This window comes from Garra rufa, chromosome 13, assembly GCF_049309525.1.
Source record: "Garra rufa chromosome 13, GarRuf1.0, whole genome shotgun sequence".
Lineage (NCBI taxonomy): Eukaryota > Metazoa > Chordata > Actinopteri > Cypriniformes > Cyprinidae > Garra > Garra rufa.
This window is the reverse complement of record NC_133373.1, coordinates 15,306,039-15,327,888: the sequence shown is the minus strand read 5'-3', so window position 1 is coordinate 15,327,888 and position 21,850 is coordinate 15,306,039. Positions and strand designations below refer to the sequence as shown.

General features: G+C 36.3%; 1 protein-coding gene across 1 annotated transcript in view; it reads left to right on the top strand.

The window, feature by feature from the left end:
* Positions 1–21,850, top strand: part of LOC141348628 (venom phosphodiesterase CdcPDE-like) — a 62,887-nt gene that overhangs the window by 9,404 nt on the left and 31,633 nt on the right. The window contains exons 4-13 of the mRNA XM_073852897.1: positions 1,180–1,305; positions 3,925–3,985; positions 9,116–9,213; positions 9,533–9,612; positions 11,004–11,123; positions 16,109–16,218; positions 16,476–16,541; positions 16,773–16,845; positions 17,100–17,208; positions 20,280–20,411. Of these exons, the coding sequence (XP_073708998.1) occupies positions 1,180–1,305; positions 3,925–3,985; positions 9,116–9,213; positions 9,533–9,612; positions 11,004–11,123; positions 16,109–16,218; positions 16,476–16,541; positions 16,773–16,845; positions 17,100–17,208; positions 20,280–20,411 (975 nt within the window). The remainder of the gene's footprint in view (positions 1–1,179; positions 1,306–3,924; positions 3,986–9,115; positions 9,214–9,532; positions 9,613–11,003; positions 11,124–16,108; positions 16,219–16,475; positions 16,542–16,772; positions 16,846–17,099; positions 17,209–20,279; positions 20,412–21,850) is intronic.

Genomic DNA, 21,850 nt, shown 5'->3' with positions numbered 1-21,850 from the left:
GAGGAAATGCAATGTATAGCCAAAGACAGAGTGCAGAGTATAAGAAGAACACAAGGCAATGGCCTTCATGTTGGGGCATCTTGCTGAATGCCACTCTTGACTAAGAAGAACATAAAAGGCTGACTTGAACATGCAAAAATTCATTTGGATAGACCTGTGGAGTCCTGGAAGAATATTTTATGGAGTGATGTGACACAACTAGAACTTTTTTGGACCCATGAATCTGCGGTATGTCTGGTCCAAAGGCAAAGCAAATGAGAAGAAGAACCCCATCTCCGTGGTCAAACATGTGGAGAACTTGTTATGGGGGTGTTAACTGTTGCAGGAAGTAGAAATCATGAATGTATGAAGGACATCATGGATTCTTTGAAGTATTAGGCCATATCGGTAATGCCTTTGGTGTAAAGACTGAAGATGATGATCAGTGGACTTTCCTGCAGGACAATCATCCCAAAGTATACATCCCAATCTGCTTATGCTTGGTTCAGGGATTGGTCCTAGAATGTTCTTGAGTGGCCTGTTCAGTCTCAAGATTTATTCTCATTGAAGATATTTTGTTAAATTTGAAGAAGGCAACGTGGCAATATGAAAGCCTAAAATTATCAGTGATCTGGAAGCTTTCAGGCGAGGACTGGGCCAAGATTCCAGTAGGGATCTGACCGAAACTTCTAAGCAGCCCAAGCAGTGTTAATATTGGTGGTTTTAAACAATTAAAGCCTCTGCACCAATTTTGACTTTTGGGAGTTAATAATTTTGAACATTTAATGTTTTTTTTATTCATCGACTTTACATTTTTAGAGTTACTCAAATATGTATTAATAAACTTTCTCTAATAGTATACTAATACCTTTGTTAAAATTGTTTTCATAAACTTTTGTTCTCTGCGCCAAAATGTCTTGCAGGTCAAGGGGGTTAAATAATTTTGATCGCAACTGTACATATACATTTAAAAACTATTAGAAATGACAAAACAACAAAATTACTAGAATTACCTGAAATCAAAATGAAAACAGAAAATATTAAAATGTATTGTTCATTGTTTGTTCATGTTAACAGCCTTAACTTATAGTCAACAATTATTTCTCGTTTGTTCAAGTTTGAACTCTGCTTTGTTTCATTGTCTGTGGCACTAATGCCTGACAGTCTGAATGAATATTGCTGTTTATCATTGTGTTCCAGGTAAGCGCTGGACATGTTCTAAATTCCGCTGCGGTGAGGAGCGTTTGCTAAACAGCCTCTGCTCCTGTTCCGAAGACTGTGTGAAAGTGGGTGACTGCTGCTTCAACTACAAGAACATATGTGAAGGTACATGACATGCTGCATATTGTGTTAGTTGTATTTATGTTTCATGTATCTGTTTCATTGAAAGGTTTATAGTGCCTGTGAGGTTGTAATGGATATGAAGGATTTGTCTTTGAAGTTGTTTGGGGCTGGAGTTCATCTTCCCTCAGCAGGATATAGAGAGCAGTGAAGCTTCCCTAAATGGTCTTTTCATAGCCAGTTGTTTTCCTTGGAAATATTTTCACAAATGGGAATATTCCAGGTCACTTTTCAGGTGTGTTTGGACAGAATAGTGTCCAAATAGCGATATAGCATCACTTTTGTTTTATACTAGCCATCACTTATTTACTCGAATAAATAGGTTTATATTTGAAAGTCAGTTTATGTATTGAATCTTAAAGTCATTAACATTTTCAGTTTTATTACGCTGTAAAAAAAAGATTTATGTTGTCACACTATAGTAAGTTGTCAAACTGGGAACCTGCCATTAAGTAACCATATTTCAAAGACAATAAAAGTCATAATAAAATTACATATAAAGATGTACTAGAAGGAATAGTTTACCCAAAAATAAAGTGCAGACCAGCAGTTGCTGGTCCCTTTTGACTTCCTATTTCTTTCTCATTCTATAGAAGTAAAGAGCAACCTGTTTGGTTACCCAAAATAACTTCTTTTGTGTTCAACAGAATCCATAAATCCATACAGGTTTGGAATAATTTGAGGTTTAGTAAATGCTGAGAAAATGTACATTTTTTGGGTGAACTATTACTTTAAATTACAGTTAAAGTCAAAGGTTTACATCCCACTTTCAGAATCTGCAAAATGTTAATTATTTTACCAAAATAAGAGGAATCATGCAAAATGCATGTGATTGTCTATTTAGTACTGACCTGAATAAGATATTTCACATAAAAGATGTTTACATATAGTCCACAAGAGAAAATAAAAGTTGAATTTATAAAAATTACTCCGTTCAAAAGTTTACACCCCCTTGATTTTTATTACTGTAAATCTGAATGATTCACAGTTGTGTCTTTTTGTTTAGTGATAGTTGTTCATGAGTCCCTTGTTTGTCCTAAACAGCTTTTTTTTTTAGAAAATCATTCAGGTTCCACAAATGATTTGGTTTTCCAGCATTTGTGTGTATTTGAACCATTTCTAACAATGACTGTATGATTTTAAGATCCATCTTTTTACACAGAGGACAACTAAGGGACTCATATGCAACTATTACAGAAGGTTCAAACACTCACTGATGCTCCTGAAGGAAAAAAAAAACATGCATTAAGAGCATTTGAAGATAAGGGTACATTTAACTTATTTTGTCTTATGGGAACCATGTAACTATCTTCTGTAGCCTTTGAAGGGCAGTACTAAATGAAAAAAATATTATATATAGGCAAAATAAGAAAAATATACACATCTCCATTCTGTTCAAAAGTTTACACCCCCAGTTCTTAATGCATGGTTTTTCCTTCTGGAGCATCAGTGAGCATTTGAACCTTCTGTAATAGTTGCATATGAGTCCCTCAGTTGTCCTCTGTGTAAAAAGATGGATCTCAAAATCATACAGTCATTGTTGGAAAGGGTTGGAAAGAGTTAAAATACACAAAAACGCTGAAAAAACAAATAATTTGTGGGACCTGAAGGATTTTTCTGAAGAACAGGACAAGCAAGCAACTCATGAACAACTATCACTCATTCAGGTAAGAACACAGTATTAAGAATCAAAGAGATGTAAAGTTTTGAACGGGGTAATTTTTATATATTCAACTATTATTTTCTCTGGTGGACTATATGTAAACATCTTTCATGTGAAATATTTTTTTTTTCCAATCAGTACTAAATAAACAATAACATGCATTTTGTAAGATCCCTCATATATTGCTAAAATAACATTTTGCAGATTCTGAAAGGGGGTGTAAACTTTTGACCTCAACTGTATACTTAAATGGGTAAAAAAAAATCTGAAATAACTTGTGATAACTTTTCTGTGTGACAACCAGCCCTGATTTCCACATTTCCTAGCAGGATATTTGTGTGAGAGCAAAAAAAAAAAAAAAAGAAGAAGAAGAAAAAAGATTTGGCTGTAGTTGAAAGCACTGCATCTGCTCTTCGAATCCTCTGAAAACACAAATTGTTCACATATGACATTTGTTAAACACAACAGGGAGCACAGAGCACAGATTTAAGATTCCACATGTCGGCTGTGTTCACTTACAATTCCACTATCTGACTTATTTCAGTAATGCTAATGTACACAACCACAGCCATGTTTGTTCCTGCCTGTGCATTAGCTGCTGACAGCTAATTTCTATCACTTGAAAAAGGCTGTCTGGACTGTCAGTTGTTTGTATAATTAGAAGACTGTAATGAAGTTCCAGTATTCTGTTCTGTACTTTGGCTTCAATCCAGTTTGATTATGTTTGAATGTTTGTGGTGCTGTTGTCTTATCAAGGCTAACAATTTCCCCCTTTTCCTGCTTTTCAAAACTGAACTGTTCTTTGTCACCATTTCATTTCTCATTCTCACCGTTAAATCAATGGAAACTTTAGAAAATTTAACACTAAGGGAACAAACACACCTGGCCAGAGTTTCAAGTTACTATTAATACTTCCTTTCTCTTCCTTCTTTTCTTCACAGGTGAAAAACCTTGGCTTGAAGAGGACTGTGAGGACATCAGGACTCCTCAATGTCCTGTTGGGTAACAGACTTATGTTTATAAATGAGATGGCTCTGTATCAAGATCTCAATCAGGTTAATATAATTAACTCCAAGCTTAGGAATTAGCATCTTCGTCTATAGTTAATGAGGCTTTATTGGTTTTCTAAGCACATTGTGTGTTGGCCACCACATCCCTTTGACAGTATATTGTTACCAATTTTCAGTGTTAGGGAGTAACTAGTTGTATGTAACTGTGTTATATATTTTAAAGGGGTAATGAACTGCCTTTATTATTATTTTTTACTGTTCAAGGTCCCCTTATAATGTTATTTTTATACATCAAAAACATCATAATTTTAATTTTCTGTCCTGTTTTGACCACCCTCATCAGAATTCTCTGTTTGAATAGGCATGGTGGATTGTAGACTCAGAAGTAAACGCTCACTCCTATGATTGGCTAACGCTTGCGTATGATTGGCAAAATGCGTAAATACTCAGTACATATCAAACAATCTGTAATAACAAACAAAGTAATAGTGACCACATTATAAACTTGTGTGGCACAACATTACTGTCAGATCCAATATAGTCGTAAGCACAGCATTGTCTTTAGGGTGTGTTCACACTTGTCATGTTTAATTCGATTAAAATGAACTCTGGTGCGATTGCTCTGTTAGTGCGGTTTATTTGAGTTAGTGCGAACGCTGCCATCCGAACCCTGGTGCGCACCAAACAAGTGGACCGAGACCGCAAAAAAAAATGTCTCGGTCCACTTCCAAATGAAATCTGGTGCGGTTTGAATGAAATATGAACATGACACAGACCAAATTCTTCTAAATGAACCAAGAAAAGCAAGTAATGACAAGTTGCAACGCTATGTGACATGATTTCACAAAGGGAACATGCAGTGTATCCAAAACAAAATGAGCACAGGGCAAAAGTGGAGCAACGAGGAGGTAATTTACAAGCTATTTACAAGTTCCCAGGTGGTGAAAATAAAATCATATACATGCAACAATGAGCACTCTTAGTCCAGCAGACAGCATTGGGTGTATTCAACTTAAAGTGGCGCTGAGCAGACTAATCATTGAATGCACCTTTTTGCTTTTGTTTAGAGCGTTCGGTGAGTTCCGTCACAATATATACGTCACTCAACCCGACCAATCAGGTTGTGAACATATCACTATGCCTTTAGGTTCGGCATCTTTAAGTTCACTGTCAAAAATGCCAGTGTGAATGCTGAGAAGACCAGGATAAAATTTTTCTTTTTTGGTCTAGACCAAATGAATCAAACAACCAAATTACAAGTGTGAACACATTCTTAGTTTCAATCTTTTTGAAAAGCCTGCGTCAAATTGTTCCTTGTTTCTAAACAAATCCATGGTAAAATTAATTAAACAAAGGACCAAGTTCTTACTGACTGGGTCTGAAACTTCATTAAATTTGTTTTTTGAGTAGACCTGCATGTTCACCTCTCTTGTTATTTACACTAAAATGCACAAATTGGTGGACAGGGCTAAACAGGCAGTGTTTATCCATACTATTACATCATAGAGTGGCACATTTCAGATTCAATTAAGCTTTTTTTTAGACTAACAAGAAAGTTTTAAGTTCTGATACTTACAGGATGTTTTATAGTACAAAGACCTCTTATATGTCAAAATATTAAGGGAATTTTGGTTTCTCAGTTCATGACCCTTTTAAATACAAAATAAATATAACTGTAATCTGTTATGAAAATCTTAACTATTACAAAGAGGCTTACACCTAATTACTTTATGTAAAAAAAAAAAACCTTGTTGGCAATCACAAAGGTCAGATGTTTCTTGTAGTTGGCCAACAGGTTTGCACACACTCCTCTTTATAGATGCTCTTCAAGTTATTAAGGTTTCGAAGCTGACATTTGGCAACTCAAACCTTCAGCTCATTATGGTCTGGAGACTGGCTAGGCCACTACAGGACCTTAATGTGCTTCTTCTTAAGCTACTCCTTTGTTACTTTGGCCATGTGTTTTGGGTCATTGTCATGCTGGAATACTCTTCCACAACCCATTTTCAATGCCCTGGCTGGGGGAATGAGGTTCTCATCCAAGATTTGAAGGTGAATGGCCCCATCCATCGTCTCTTTAATGCGGTGCAGTTGTTCTGTCCCCTTAGAAGAACAACACACCCAAAGCATAATGTTTCCACCTCTATATTTGACGTGGGGATGGTGTTCTCGGGGGGTCATAGGCAGCATTCCTCCTCCTCCAAACACGGCGAGTTGAGTTGATGCCAAAGAGCTTGATTTCGGTCTGATCTGACCACAACACTTTCACCCAGTTCTCCTCTGAATCATTCAGATGTTCATTGGCAAACTTCAGATGGGCCTGTACATGTGCTTTCTTGAGCAGGGAGACTTTGCGGGTGCTGCAGGATTTCAGTCCTTCTCGGTATCGTGTTTTACCAGTTGTTTTCTTGGTGACTATGGTCCCAGCTGCCTTGAGATCATTGACAAGATCCTCCTGTGTAGTTCTGGGCTGATTTCTCACTGTTCTCTTGATCATTGAAAGTCCACGAGGGGAGATCTTGCATGGAGCCCCAGACCAAGGGAGATTATTTTATGTTTCTTCCATTTGCGAATAATCGCACCAACTGTTGTCACCTTCTCACCAAGCTGCTTAACGAAGGTCTTCCTGACATCCTTGGACAGTTATTTGGTCTTGGCCACGGTGGAGAGCTTGGAATCTGATTTATTGATTGCTTCTGTGAACAGGTGTCTTTTATACAGGTAACAAACTGAGATTAGGAAGACTTCCTTTAAGAGAGTGCTCCTAATCTCAGTTTGTTACCTCTATAAAAGATACCTGGGAGCCAGAAATCTTGCTGATAGATAGGGGATCAAATACTTATTTCACTCATTAAATGCAAATCAATTTATAACTTTTTTTTAATTTTTGGATTTTGTTGTTGTTGTTGTTGTTATTCTATCTCTCACTGTTAAAATAAACCTACCATTAAAAGTATAGACTGATAATTTCTTTGTCAGTGGACGAACATACAAAATCAGCAGGGATCAAATAATTTTTGCCCTAATTTTTGTATGTTGAATAATATTAGTTTGTTGCTTTGCCTATTTTTGATATACACAATGCTTCCTGCTATTTAAAGGCTGTTTAGTAAAGCGATGCTATCCTGATGCTTTTGTGTTAAAATCAATTAAATATCACAGCCAATCAAAAGTGTGTGGGTGGGCTCTTTCTGGAAGCTCGCAACGAAATGTTGTATAAAGTTTATAATCTAATCATAAGTGTGAAATCTTTTTAAGATTATTAAATGTACATACTGAGTGACTGATACCATTTTTGTTATGGAATATGCTTGTTGGTTCGCACTGATTTTGCAGTTTTAACGCACATCTTTGCTTTAGTTTATTTTCAAGATCCAAGGTAAACTATCAACTGTTGCTTTCAGTGTGGCTATAAGTTCAAACAAAATGATATTCAAAGTCCCATTAGACACCTTTAACTTTAAATAAAGCACATAATCATTACCTGAGATTATCACTGTCATATAGTTTGTATGTTGTTGTTCCACGTCACAGAAATAAAAACCGTTAGAAACCACCGTGGCTAGTTAGGAAAAAAAAACGACTAGCATGGAAAAGATACCTTTTGTCATGTAATACGTGTGAAGAGTTGAAAACATCTGTTAGATTAATTTAGAAAAGTAATCAAAAAAGTAATTAGTTACATTACATTAATAAAGCAATTGAAATAGTTACACCACTTTTTACATTTTAAATATGGTAACTTGTAATCTGTAACTTTTCACATTTCCAAAGTAACCTTCCCAACACTGCCAACATTTGGGATGAAATATTTGTTTCCTTTGAAAATTATACCCCTAGCTGCATCTGAAAGCTAAGACAGCTTCCATACTGCAAAAGTTAGCCAAAGACTTAACAAAAAGAGGTTTTGTTTTAGGGTAACTGGTTTTAGACTTCTGTTATGTTTAATGGTCTTGAATAAGTTCAGGAACTCCACATAAACCTAATGATCGTGTCACCCATCATGATATGAGAATGATCCAAAGAGGTTTCTGAAGTTCATTGGAATGAACTGCATTATTTAATTAGTGGCCTAGAAATAGTATTCATTTCATATCACAACACTGTTTTAAAATAGCAGCATTCTAAAACTTTCTTTCTGGGTTTAAAATAGCTTTTAAATCACATGTGGACTCAGAGTTTTAAATGGCACTGTATGAATGCATCTATTTAGATGCACAAAGAGATGTTTAGGCGTGTTTGTGTTTATGTCTGACTCTGGGTAAATGGACTGTGTGGTCAGTGTTGTTTTTCCATTAGCTATAATAAATGTACTCTGAAATACATTCAGCTTTAGCCATAATGGTATTCAATGGCGTAAACACAAATAGACAAATTAAAGAGCCACGTGCTTTAACTTTAAAACCATTTTAGCAGCCATTGCTTCTCATAAAAAATAAAAAAACACATGATTGTGTGTGTTGGGGAGCCATACACTCAATACTGAAAATTGTATGTTTAATGCCATTTTATTTTATAGCTTATTTTTTATAGTTTGGAATTTAATTGACAATAAATTCAGCTTCATGCTTTCTGGATTTGTTTTTTTTTTTGATAATGCTGTTTTGTTTTTGGGAGATGTGTTGAAGCAGGCAGGACTGCTAATATAGCTTTATAGTCTTGTCATTTAAGACGTCTACAGTAAGGCAAACAAAACGGTATTAGAAGGATATTGTGTCTTTTGTAATATTTTGGCACTTAAAGTCTGTTGAATTACTCATGCAATAGCAGTTAAAAGCTTTATGATCAAAATGACAATAATAAATAGAAAATACATTCCATAATAATATTACAAGTTAGAGCATGCAAGCTCTTTCCTATTGAGAGCCTCACGATGATTCAAGACTGTGAAATAAAGCATGTTTTTCCCTGTCGATCTGCTTGTTGAATTTGGCGTTTTGGGTGTGACAGGTCTTTGGGCTTTGCCTGTAGAAATACATCAACATCTGCTGTTCTCTGGGTAAAACCCTGCTCAAGTTTCCTATTGCTATTTTTACCCATGGGCACTCCAACTGAAAGAGGAAGCTACTTTTTTCCATGGCATGACAAGCATTTCTAAAAACTGTCATTTTTTTTTCTGTAGGTTTTCTAAACCGCCGCTGCTTCTGGTGTCTCTGGATGGATTCAGGGCAGGATACATGAAAGCATACAGCAGCCTGCTTCCTGTCATCAGCAAACTCAGTATGTCACATTCACTCAGAGTTTGACTCTGGCTAAAGAATTACGTTTGTCAGATCTGTTAGGTGTATGTAATAAACATTTTTAATCCAGTTTTGTTTAAAATGTCTTAAGATTTGTCATTCTGAAATGTCAGCTCATAAGAGGATTGCTGTATTAAAGAAACAGGTCATTTTTTTATTACTGCACCTGTATATTAAAATAAGTTGTAATAATTCATAAATAATTGTAATTCATTTCGAAGTTCCGTGGATGTCACCCACTAGTTTAAACTATTGTAAAAACTTACGATTCAGTAATTAATCTTGTCTTGTTTCTTCAGGGAAATGTGGGACCTCCACTCCATATATGCGACCTGCTTATCCCACCAAGACCTTCCCAAATCATTACACAATAGTGACAGTAAGTGACAGGTTGAAATTAAGCCACAATTGCTTTTGAAGAGCTACACATACAGTGGCATGCAAAAGTTAGGGAACCCCTTGCAGAATCTAAAGATGTTTACATATAGTCCACAATACAAAAAATAGCTACAATTATAATAATAACCCCCTTTCAAAAGTCAAAAGTTTGGGAAACCTTGGTTCTTAATACCATGTGTGGTTACCTGGATGATCTATGACTGTTGTTTGTTCTGAACAGTTAAACTGAGCACTGTTCTTCAGAAAAATCTTCCAGGTCCTGCAGATTCTTCAGTTTTCCAGCATCGTTTCAATATTTGAACCCTTTCCAGCAGTGACTGTATGATTTTGAGATCCATCTTTTCAAACTGGGGACAATTGATTGACTCAACGCAACTATTAAAGAAGGTTCAAACATTCACTGATGCTCCAGAAGAAAACACAATGCATTAAGAGCTGGGGGTGAAAACTTTTGAACAGGATGAAGATGTCAAAATTTTTCTTATTTTGTTGAAATATAATTTTTTCCCATTTAGTACAGCCCTTCGGAAGCAACAAAAGATACTGGCTTGTTTCTCTGCTCTTAATGCATCGTGTTTCCTTTTGGAGCATCAGTGAATGTTTGAACCTTTTTTAATAGTTGTGTTAAGTCCCTCAGTTGTCTTCAGTGTGAAAAGATGGATCTCAAAATCATACAGTCACTGCTGGAAAGGGTTCAAATATGCAAAAGATGCTGAGAAACTGAAGAATCTGCAGGACCTGGAGGATTTTTCTGAAGAACAGTGCTCAGTTTTAATCAATTTAACAAACAAGGGACTCACAAACAAACATTACAAAACAAAACAAAAAAAAAACATCGTAGATCATCCTGGTAACCACACACGGTATTAAGAACCAAGGGTTTTGAAGGGGTTGTTTTAATAATTTAAGCTATTTTTGTTGTCTTGTGGACTATATGTAAACATATTTTATGTAAAATATCTTACTCAGGACAGTACAAAATAGAAAATAAAGTGCATTTTGTATGATCTGTGTTATTTTGTTAAAATTATTCACATTTTCACAGATTCTAAGGGGTTCCCAAACTTACACATGCCACTGTATGTTTCAAAATGTAATGACATTATCGTTTTTGCTTTCTTTAGTAAGCAGTTTTTACGTGTTTGATTTGAATCACTTACTATTTACATGAGTGATGGTAAGACTATCAGTTTTGAGAAGTGTTCATTTTGGAATCTGGTTTTAACTCTCCAGCAAATTTTTATAGTTCTGCCACCCAGTTGGAGGCCCTATAAAAATGGCTAACTTCAGTTCCAATTGTTGCTTTGTTCCTATTTTCTAAAACAGGAACAAAGTGAAATAATGTTTTCATAAAATGTTTTTAATTTGCAGGGTCTATACCCAGAATCCCATGGAATTGTCGACAATAAGATGTATGATGTCACTCGCAATGCCTCTTTCAGTTTAAAAGCTGATGAGAAATTCAACCCTGTATGGTACCAGGGTGAACCAGTGAGTATATTTACATTCCCTCAGTGTTTTATTTATGCATTTTTTATTTTGTTTTTTCAAAGGTTCTGGATAAGTAATTTAACTGGTAATGTAGTTTATTACCAATAACAGTTACATACTGTACATGGCGTAAAAATAAGTCACAATGAGATGAAAAGACTACTTGTCAGGATCCCAACACTCTTGTTTGGTTTTTATTCTACTCTTAGTGTCGGGATCCCGTCACTTGTGTAACACTTTCTGTTTTTGATTCTGTGTTGTTTTTTGTGGGTTTTGCTTCTGGAGCATAATGTTAGGATCCTGCCATTTCTGTTTATAATTCTGGTGTGGGATCCTGGCACCTACTGTATGCTCCAGAAACAAAACCCATATGGCCTCAGTTTGTGACTCTGCACTCTTGTTTGCCCTGTCACTAGTTTATTTTCCCCACCTGTCAGATGTAATTTTCTTCCCAATTCTTTTTTCTCTGTGTACTCTGTCCTGTGCTCTGCTCTGCCTGTAGGTGAGCACTGTCTTCAGCTTTTTTCCCCACCAGATTCTGGCACAGTGTTTGCGGTTCTGTCCTTGCCTTCCTTTTAAACACTTTCATTTGTTTTACTTTCTCATGGGTTGTTCTACCTTCGACCTTAAGAACAAATAGTACAACTAAAGTAAGAGCAGACTTGGATAAAACTAGTTACCCACCCCCTAGTGTTCCCCTCTTCCAAATGACTAGTGCAACCGTCATTACACTTACAAAACGCTGGTGACCTTATGCATTTCAAGAGTTTATCAACCCAAAGCAAACTTGAAATCTTCAGCACATTATGGCAGATATTGGTCCAGAGCATTGGATGCTGGTGTCTCCAGCAGGCTTCTTACCCAAGCCTTCCTTGATCAATTAGAAAGCCCATGCTGATTGACCATTATTTTTAGCAGACAGAACAGCATTAGCCAATCTAAACTCAATCTAAAATTCAAGAATGCTTCAAGAAATCTTTGTAAATGCAAAATATGCTGTTCAATTTCAGAAATGTCACAGTTAGTCTTGGACTGTGACCATTGCAATTTTTTTAATATTCAATCCTTACAAATTCCTGTTTGATGACCCATCATTCAGATTACTGTAGCTAATATTTCAAGCAATTTTCAGCACAGAGCAAACTTTGAGTCTTCAGCACATTATGCAAACAAATGTCGGTTCCAGAATGGGATACTGGTTTAGACTTCATAGCTATAACCAACAAGATTTCTTGATGAATAAGCTTCATCTGAAAGACTATTTTGGTTAACCATCATTTTTAGCAGTCAGAACACCATTAGCCAACCTAAATAAACCTGGAAATTCATGAATGCATCCAGGAATCTTTGCAAACCCAATGCAAAATGTGTTATTCAGAAACATCACAGTTGGACTGTGACCATCATAACTCTTCAATAACACACCCTTTCAGATTCCTAGTGGATGACCCTTCGAGTCTTGTGTAGGCACTGCTTGAAGAGTCTTGAGGTTCTTTTGGATCCCACTCTTCTGGAAACATCTGGAACCTGATGGAGCAGCTGCTTTTACTGATGTTTCATCATATACTAATTTGAACTGTCAAGAAAAAGAGTGATGGAGTGGAACTTTCTTCAAATTCATGTGGTAGAATTCTTCCAGATTGCTTCCTGTATCAGGGTGGGACGAAAGGAAAGTCACACCCCTCCTCTGGCAGCATCCTTATCATCTTTATCTTTAGAGTTTACCAAGATAGCTGTTTGGGGTTATTGCAGGATGGTGCACAGATGTTTAACACAAATTGTGTTACCAAATTAAGAGCATACTTGGATTAAAACATACAAATGATTATTAAGACTCTAGTGCAAACTTCACGTCATAATTTAAGAAGGAGCTTACAGAAGACTTGTGCAAAATGCAACATATGCTGGTGATCTTACTATCAATTTCAATCTTGAAGTCTTCAGGACATTATGTAAACAGATGTTGGTCTCCACCCCAACATAAATTCTTCTAGGAATTCTTGAATGCTTCTAGGAATATTTGGAAAGTGCAGTTGGGCCTAGATTGATACTATCATAATTCTTCAATAACTTCAATAATCCTTTCAAATTTCTGACCTAAGCCTCCAGTAGGCATTGCTTGAAGTGGCCTGATGTTCTTTTGAATCACACTTTTCAGGACAAGGGTCAAAACCCTCTTGAACCCAATGAAGCCATTTCATCATGTTAAATTTGGTCTTTTGTTGTCATGATAACAAGAGATGGAGTGGAACTTTCTTCAAGTTCTTGTGATATAATTCTTCCAAATTCAATGCATTGTTAATGTAAACAGATGTTGGTCTACAACATGAGATGCTAGTTACTCCAGAAGGCTTCTTAACTAGCTTGCACCAGCAAGGCTTCCTTGGTCAGCCAGCTTCATCAGAGAGACTGTGCTGATTGACCATTATTTCCACCAGTCAGATCCACCACCCATCCAAGTGCACACACAGTATTGAACACACACCGTGAACACACACCCGAAGCAGTGGGCAGCCATATTGCTATTGCTGTGGCGCCCAGGGAGCAGTTGGGGGTTCGGTGCCTTGCTCAAGGGACTCACCTCAGTCGTAGTATTGAGGGTGGAGAGAGCACTGTACATTTACTCCCCCCACCTACAATCCCTGCCGAACCTGAGACTCGAACCCGCAACCTTCGGGCTACAAGTCCGACTCTCTAACTATTACAATTACTAAGCCCCAGTGAGAATTTCAGAATTTAAGAAGGAATTTGTGCAACCTGCGTTGGCATGCGTGCATTGGGATTGACATCATTGAGTACATTATTTATGTAAACAGATGTTGGTCCCCAAAATGAGATGCTGGTTTCTGCAGCAGGCTTCTTAACTAGCTTGAACCATCAAGGTTTGCTTGATCAAACCATGCTGGATGGCCATCATTTCTAGCAGTCAGACCAGCCAGACTAGCTCAATCTGGGAATTCATGAATGCTTCTAGAAATATTTGGAAAGTCAATGCAGTTGGGCTTAGATTGTTACTGTCATAATACTTCAATAACTCAACAACAGTTTTAAATCTCTGGTTGATGACCTATCATTGAGCCTCAGATAATCACTGAAGAGACCTGATGTTATTTTGAATCACACTCTTCTGGACAAGGATCAGTACACTCTTGAACCTTATGAAGCCATTTTGTCATCTTACATTTGGTCTTTTGTTGTCAAGATAAAGTGGAATGGAGTAGAACTTTCTTTAAGTTCTTGGGATATAATTCTTCCGAAGTGTTTTCTATATCAGGATGGGACAAGACCGAGGTCCAACAGCACCCTTATCACCAATATCTCAGAATTCACCAATACCCCTTTTCCACCAAAGCAGTTTGAGTGCAGGTTCGGAGCAAGAGCCTAGATTCAAATTGGTTCTTCGTCTTTCAACACCCAAAGCACCAGCTCTAGACCAAGAAAAGTGGTTTGCAACAAAACATTGTTGGTCTACAAGTAAGAACTGCTTGCGTCAGGGTATGGGGCACGGTTACTTAGACCAAAAAGTTGAACATACAAGTTTGACACATCCTAATTTAAGAAAGACCTTAATGAATGAATGAATGAATGAATGAATGAATGCATTGGAATTAACATCCAAAATGCAACATATGCATTACTATCAATTGCAAAAATTAGAGTCTTCAGCATATTGTTCATGTAAACAGATGTTGGTCTCTAGCATAAGATGCTGGTTTCTCCTGACCATTGTTTCTAGCAGTCAGACAAGCCAAACTAGTTCAGTCTAGGAATTCATGAATGCTTTCAGGAATCTTCAGAAAGCCAGTGCAACTGGGCTTAGATTATTACTGTCATAATTCTTCGATAACACATTGTTTCAAATTCCTGTTTGCTGACGCATTATTGAGCCTCAGGTTAGCACTGCTTGAATAGGCCTGATGTAACTGTTCTAGACAAGGACCAGATCCCTCTTGAAACTAATGGAGTCATTTCATCATCTGACATTCGGTATTTTATTGTCATGATAGCATGTGATGGAGTAGAACTTTCTTCAATTTATTGTGGTAGATTTCTTCCTACTGTTCTGGGTGGGACATGAGGAAAGTCTGGTACCAACCTTATCATCGTTCTCTTCAGAGTTCCCCAAGATAGAGCCAAGATTTAAGAGCTAGCAAAGTTTTTGCTTTCAAGATTAATTTTCCTCACACTCCTTACTGGGAACACTGGTGCTTCATGTTTGTTTCCATGCTTGACTTTCAACCATGCACTTTTGCTTTCCCCATCCATGGTGCTGAAATGATGCAGTGTAAAACCCTCTAGTAGGAGATAAAAGGATTTTTTCTCTTTTTTTTTTTTGAAAAGAGGCAGCTGTTGGCATTAGAAACTAAAACTAATAGTCATTTAAATGTGCGAGGCATTCACATTCAGTGGTATCCTGCATTACATTGAAGACTTGGTTAGTGTCCATTCTATATATTGGCTTTTACAGTAATTACAGACAAGCTTTGTGGTTTCTGACTGTAGGCGTGCATGCTTGAATGTTTGAGCTTCTTCATGACCATGTACTTTGCTATAGTAGAAACCGATATAGTTTTTTTTTTTTTTTTTGTCTAAGTGAACTGACATTGACTGAAATAGGATTGCCAGTTCCTCAACCCAGTGTTATTATAATTAACTAAAACTGAAAAAAATGTGTTTATTACTTAAAATAAAATAAACAATAACTGAAATAAAATATTGATAAACTGAAACTTATTCGATTTCAACATTTCTCTTTTTTGTTTAGTCTAAGTTAAACTACAATAAAATATAAATATGAAAAAAGGAAATCTAAGTAAATAATAATGTGACATTCTAGTACTTTTGTATATGTTTTATCACTGTCTGGCTCGCTCTCTTATCTCATTTTGTTTGTTTGTTTTCTCTTTATTGTCAGTGGTGTTTTATCTTTTGTGTTGGATCTGTTGTCAGCACTCTCATTCAGTTCTTCCTGTGATTGTCTTTAGGTTTGGCTCACAGCCATGAAAAACAAACTAAAAACTGCTACTTTCTTCTGGCCTGGATCCGATGTGAAAGTCAATGGACAATACCCAGATTTCTGGATGAAGTATGAGAGGTGGATATTTACAATGCCTGATTTTTTTTAACATTGTTATTGAGTTGATTTAAGGAGGACTGACTTTAATTCACATCTAAAACTATATTCATATTACACTAAAAGTAATACTTTGAAACAGGTTACACAGATAATGACTCTAAATATGAGCTTCTGCTGAACTCAATAGAAGATATAAGGGTTTTTAGTAACAGCCATCAAAAATTGAGCCCAAAAATTAGTTAAAATAGATAATATATTTTTTTTCTTTTCTTTAGGAACATCCCCTTTGAAAAGAGGATGGCAAAAATCTTTGAATGGTTGCATTTACCTGAAGGAGAAAGGTAATTTTTTTTAAAATCACTGTTTCAGTTTGGTTCTGCCTACACTGTAAAATGATAACCAACACTTGTTACCATAAAGAGCTATTTCTACCTTATTTAACTCATGAAAATGTGTAAATTAATAGGTTCATTAATTAATTTAGGTTCATTCACTGAAGTTAACTTCTATTTTTGACTTGAGTTAATTCATGTTACTTTTTTTTAACTGACAGTATATACTCTCTGTTTTAGGCCAGACTTTTACACCTTATACTTTGAAGAGCCTGATGCTTCGGGTCATCGATATGGACCATTGAGTAGCCAGGTAAACTGAAGACAATTCACAAGTGGAAATTAATTGACAAACTTCAATTTCTGTTTAGTTTGGGGGGCAAATGTCTGATTTAGAATATGAAACATTAAATGAATACAATTGCTGTTGTTTTTTTGTTGATAAAGTTTATGGAATACAGAAAAATTTGCAAAGATTGACTCAATGCACATCAGCAAAGAAGAAACGTAAATGCCAATGAAATTAAAATAATTTCCAAATCAAGAGGGATTTTTTTTGTGTTGCAGGTACTTGAGGCCTTACTAAATGTTGACAGACTTATTGGGCTGTTGATGGAGGGTCTCAAGCAAAGACAGTTGCACAAATGTGTTAACCTAGTTCTGGTCTCTGACCATGGTGAGTACTGTGTGTCTTTCCCACACACATTCATTTTGAAACCAAATCTAAATATAAACGTACACTGGCAAGACCTAAAGGTAGCTGTATTTCAAGTCAAGTCAAATTTATTTGCATAGCATTTATGCAATGCAAACTGATTTTAAAGCAGCTTTGTAGAAAATAATGAATGTGATGTTGATAATATCTTAATATCTTCATGCCTATAGCTTTTAGCAGGACTGGGCGATAACAGTTTACATTTTGCAACAATACAAGCAATTCAAAAAGTTGAGATTTGCTGTATAGTACATATTGCCCTATATCAGTAAATTGTATATATGCGGATAAAATGAGATGATTGATGATATATAATCACATTTTGAAATTAAATAAAAAATCAGGCAGGTGATTTGCTATATGAAATATATTGCATTGCATACCTGATGTAGTGTGTATGCAGATAAAGTTGGATATGATATACATTCGACTTTACATAAAATATAAACGTATAAATAAGGTAAAGTCAAAAAACCCTCTTAGGGAAAATGTGGGATAATTTTTTTGTCAGGTCACAAAATATTCAGTGAATAAAGTGAATATTGACATTTCTGATATTTATTTTTCAACTTTTACCTAATGCCACAGTCATTCAGTAAATATTTATTGCACGTACACTACCAGTCAAAAGTTTTTGAACAGTAAGATTTTTTTATTTTTATTTTTTTTAAGTCTCTTCTACTCACAAGCCAGCATTTAAAGCCTGCAAAAACAGTAAATTTTTATAATATTTTTGAGTATTTAAAATAACTGTTTTCTATTTTTCATATATTTTTAAATGTAATTTATTACTGTGATTTCAAAGCTGATTTTTTAGCATCATTACTCCAGTCACACAATCCTTCAGAAATCATTCTAATATTTTAATTTGCTGCTCAAAAACATTTATTATTATTATTTTGAAAACATAATATACCGACCGAGTTTGATGTCTGTAGCTACAACTAACCCTCCAACTTTTGTCAAAAGGTGGCGCTATAAAGTGCCTCCTCCATGCCCATTTATGAGCTTTTGCCAGTGTTTTACTATCATTAATATTGATGTGTGTGTTGAGTTTCATGAAATTCTGAGCATGTTATCTGCCTCAAAAACACAGGAAACAAATGTTAAAGTTTGACAGGTTGCCACGGCAACAGCGTTTGATATATCAAGGACCCCTTTACAGATTTTCATCGCCCGTGTTTTGATATTATTCTGATGAAGTTTGAAGCAAATTGAGTAAAATTAAGAGGCTGATTTAAAAACGTTTTGCAAACAACACACTTCCTGCTGCCAGTTGGTGACTCTATAACTTTGACTCATAATAGTCACATCTCTTTGATCGGCATCAGATGACAAACAAACTGCTGAAGTTTGGTCAAAATCAGGCAAAGTGTGTCAAACCCTGCTGAAAAAAAACCCGCTAAAACCAGCCTAGGCTGGTTGGCTGGTTTTAGCTGGTTTAAGCTGGAAGTAGCTGGTTTTAGCTGGTCTCCCAGCCTGGCCAAACTGGTTTAAGCTGGTGGTTTTCCAGCCTGACCAGCTAAGACCAGCCTGACCAGCCTGGCCAGGCTGGAAAAATGGCCAAAACCCCTCTAAAACCAGCCTGACGACCAGCTATGACCAGCTAAAACCAGGCTGGTTGACCAGCTAAAACCAGCCAACCAGCCTAGGCTGTTATTAGACACTTCCTGTTTCTCATTTCTCGCCATAATTTGTCGCCCCACCACGGCCAAACCGTTCGTGATATCGAAAATCCCCTGGCAATTTTGCGTCCCCAATGTCTTGAGATCATGCTGACCGAGTTTGGTGGCCATCGGTGGAAAGGCCAAGGAGGAGTATTTCAATTTCCACAGCCTGATTTTTTTCAAAAATCCACATTTAAATAAACATAGCTGACTTCCTTTTGGTCGTAGCTAATGGGTGTAAATTAGAAAGTTGTCCGGCTTGATGAGTCCAATATATGTACCAAGTTTGGTGACTGTAGGAGAAAGTAACCCGTCAACTTTTGTCAAAAGGTGGCGCTATGGAGCGCCCACTCAGTGCCCATTTATGGGCTTTTATCAGTGTTTAACTGTCATTAATACAGATGTGTGTTGAGTTTTATGAAATTCTAAGCATTTTAAGTGGCTCAAAAACACAAAAATCTAAATTTAAAGTTTGACACGTTGCCATGGCAACATGATAAAAGTTATGGATAATGCCCTATCATAATAAAACACTGTAAACCTATTTTATTGCAGCCAGTTGCCTTATTTTTATTTCATTTAGTTTAACTTGCTGTACTAAAATTACTACAACAAACTGAAAAACAAACTATATAGACATTTTAAAAAATTCATAAAAATGACAAATACACAACTAAATTACTAAAACTTTGAAATTAAAATAAAAACAGAAAATATAAAAACTAAGAACTTATTTAAAGTATTAATAAAAAGTGTAATATTATCTCAATGAAACTAAAATAACACTGGTTCCCACCTATCTGGGTGGGCACAGAAGTTAATCAGCAGTGACATCTGCTTGTCGTGTGTCTTAATTTGTGATTGGTGCAAATTAAAGGCATGTGGGATTACCCATGTGTCTCCTGCCCTTGGAGTACGCCATGAGGCCTGCTAGCATGCTAATTTTGTCTTTTGGGTTTTTAATCATCTGTGCCGCTCTGCCTTTGTGGTTGGGGTGATTGTGAATGCATATTAAGCTTGTATGTTTTTTATGTGCTGAACTTCAGTTGCATCACTGATGTTTAATTAGTACTTGCTCAAGAACATAATGAAAGACGTGGAGGTTTGGCTGTAAGCCTTACTGTCAGTAAATGAAATGCTTTCTTTGACACTTCAAGATGAATGTTACAATATGCAATAACTTAATGTTTTAAGTCAGTAGTTTGCCTAAAGAAATCACTTTGTTTACTTTGAAAGAAAGAATTTGTGCAGGTTTTAGTGAGTAAATCGTGATGGAATTGTTTGGGTGAACTATTCCTTTAGCAATACTGACTGTGCAACCAGTGAAATGTAATTTTGAATGTTTCTATCTCTTCAAACATGCAGGAATGGAAGAAGCTTCATGTAAAAAAGCTGCCTACGTCTCTAATTATCTGGATAACATCGATGACATCACTGTCATCCAGGGTCCTGCAGCGAGAGTCCGGCCCAAACATTTGCCTGATGAATTCTTCTCCTGTAAGCGGAAAGATTTGACCCACCACACATTTATCCTCGAGTGTCTTTGTACTTGAGTGTTTCTTCAACTATAGACACTTTTAGTCATAGCAGTTGATTTGTTTATTAAAAATGAACAGATTTGTGGTATAGGTCAAATTATCCCCCAGTTTCACAAACAAGGCTTAAGCCTAGTCCTAGACTAAAATGTAAATCCGAGCTGTTTCAACTAAAAGAAACTTGCACTGACTGATCTAAAAATTATATCAGTGCCTTTGTTTTGTCTCAAGATGCACACCTAGTAATATTTTTTTTAGGGGTGGGCATAGATTAATTTTTTTAATCTAGATTAATCTAGATTAAATCTTGGAATTAATCTAGATTAATCTAGATTAAAATGGCTAATTTGAATTCTGCTGAAGGCATTCAAAATATGTGTGCTACCCAAATAATGACTAAAAGTAAGTCTTCGAGAACGGGCCAGGTGGCGCATTAGATCAGGCGCTCATCTCCTGTTTCCAAAATGCATCACAAACTGCTTGACAATTGCATTTACAACATAATTACCTATACAAACTTGTGTAACCAAGTACTTCTGCGCAAAAGGCTGCACGACGTGCGCGTTGCCGTTAAATACACAGACGCACATGGCCATGGATTTCTGCCTGCATAGTCTTCCATTAAACTGCGTTGCTTTTAGAAGCGTCAATTCAGTTGTTGCATAAAGTTTAATGTCTTTATTTCGGGATTATCAAAGTAAATTATAACTCACGTGCCCCAGTAAAAAGGGTCTAGCAACGCACCTGCCCTGAAGCGGCTTCATAGCTGCATCCATGTTTGCACGTCTCATTTGATGTGGTAATTTCACAGAAGTTGAAGACTCGTTCTCGCCCCCTACAGTGCAATTCGACTAGGTATACGTCATCCGCGCTAAAATATCAAGGTGAAAGTCATCATATCTTGCGTAGTTTAGACCCAGCTCCCAACCCAACTTTGAGAATAGATTAACGGCGATATTTTTTTTATCGCCCGATAAGAGTCTCACGTTAAAGCAGCACGTTAACGCCGATAACGGCCCACCACTAATTTTTTTCTAAGCACGTTTATAAAAATTACTTAAATGTCCTAATTGAACTATGGGTTAATCCTGGCTTAATCTAAGACCTGTCTGTGAAACCGGGCCTATAAGTTTTAAAATACTGTACTGTTAATTTTCGCTGGTTTTCATATGCCATTTTTAGATTAGATTTTTTATACCCTTGTCTTAGACCCAAAAGTTTGTTGAAAATTTATCTTTTAAACATTTCAGTATCTGTACAATGTAAAATTAATTTACAGGCACAAAAGTGAGTACACCCCTCACATTTTAGCAAGCATTTTAGTATATCTTCTCAAGGGACAAAACTATAGAAATGAAACTTGGATATATTTTAGAGTAGTCAATGTGCAGCTTGTATTGC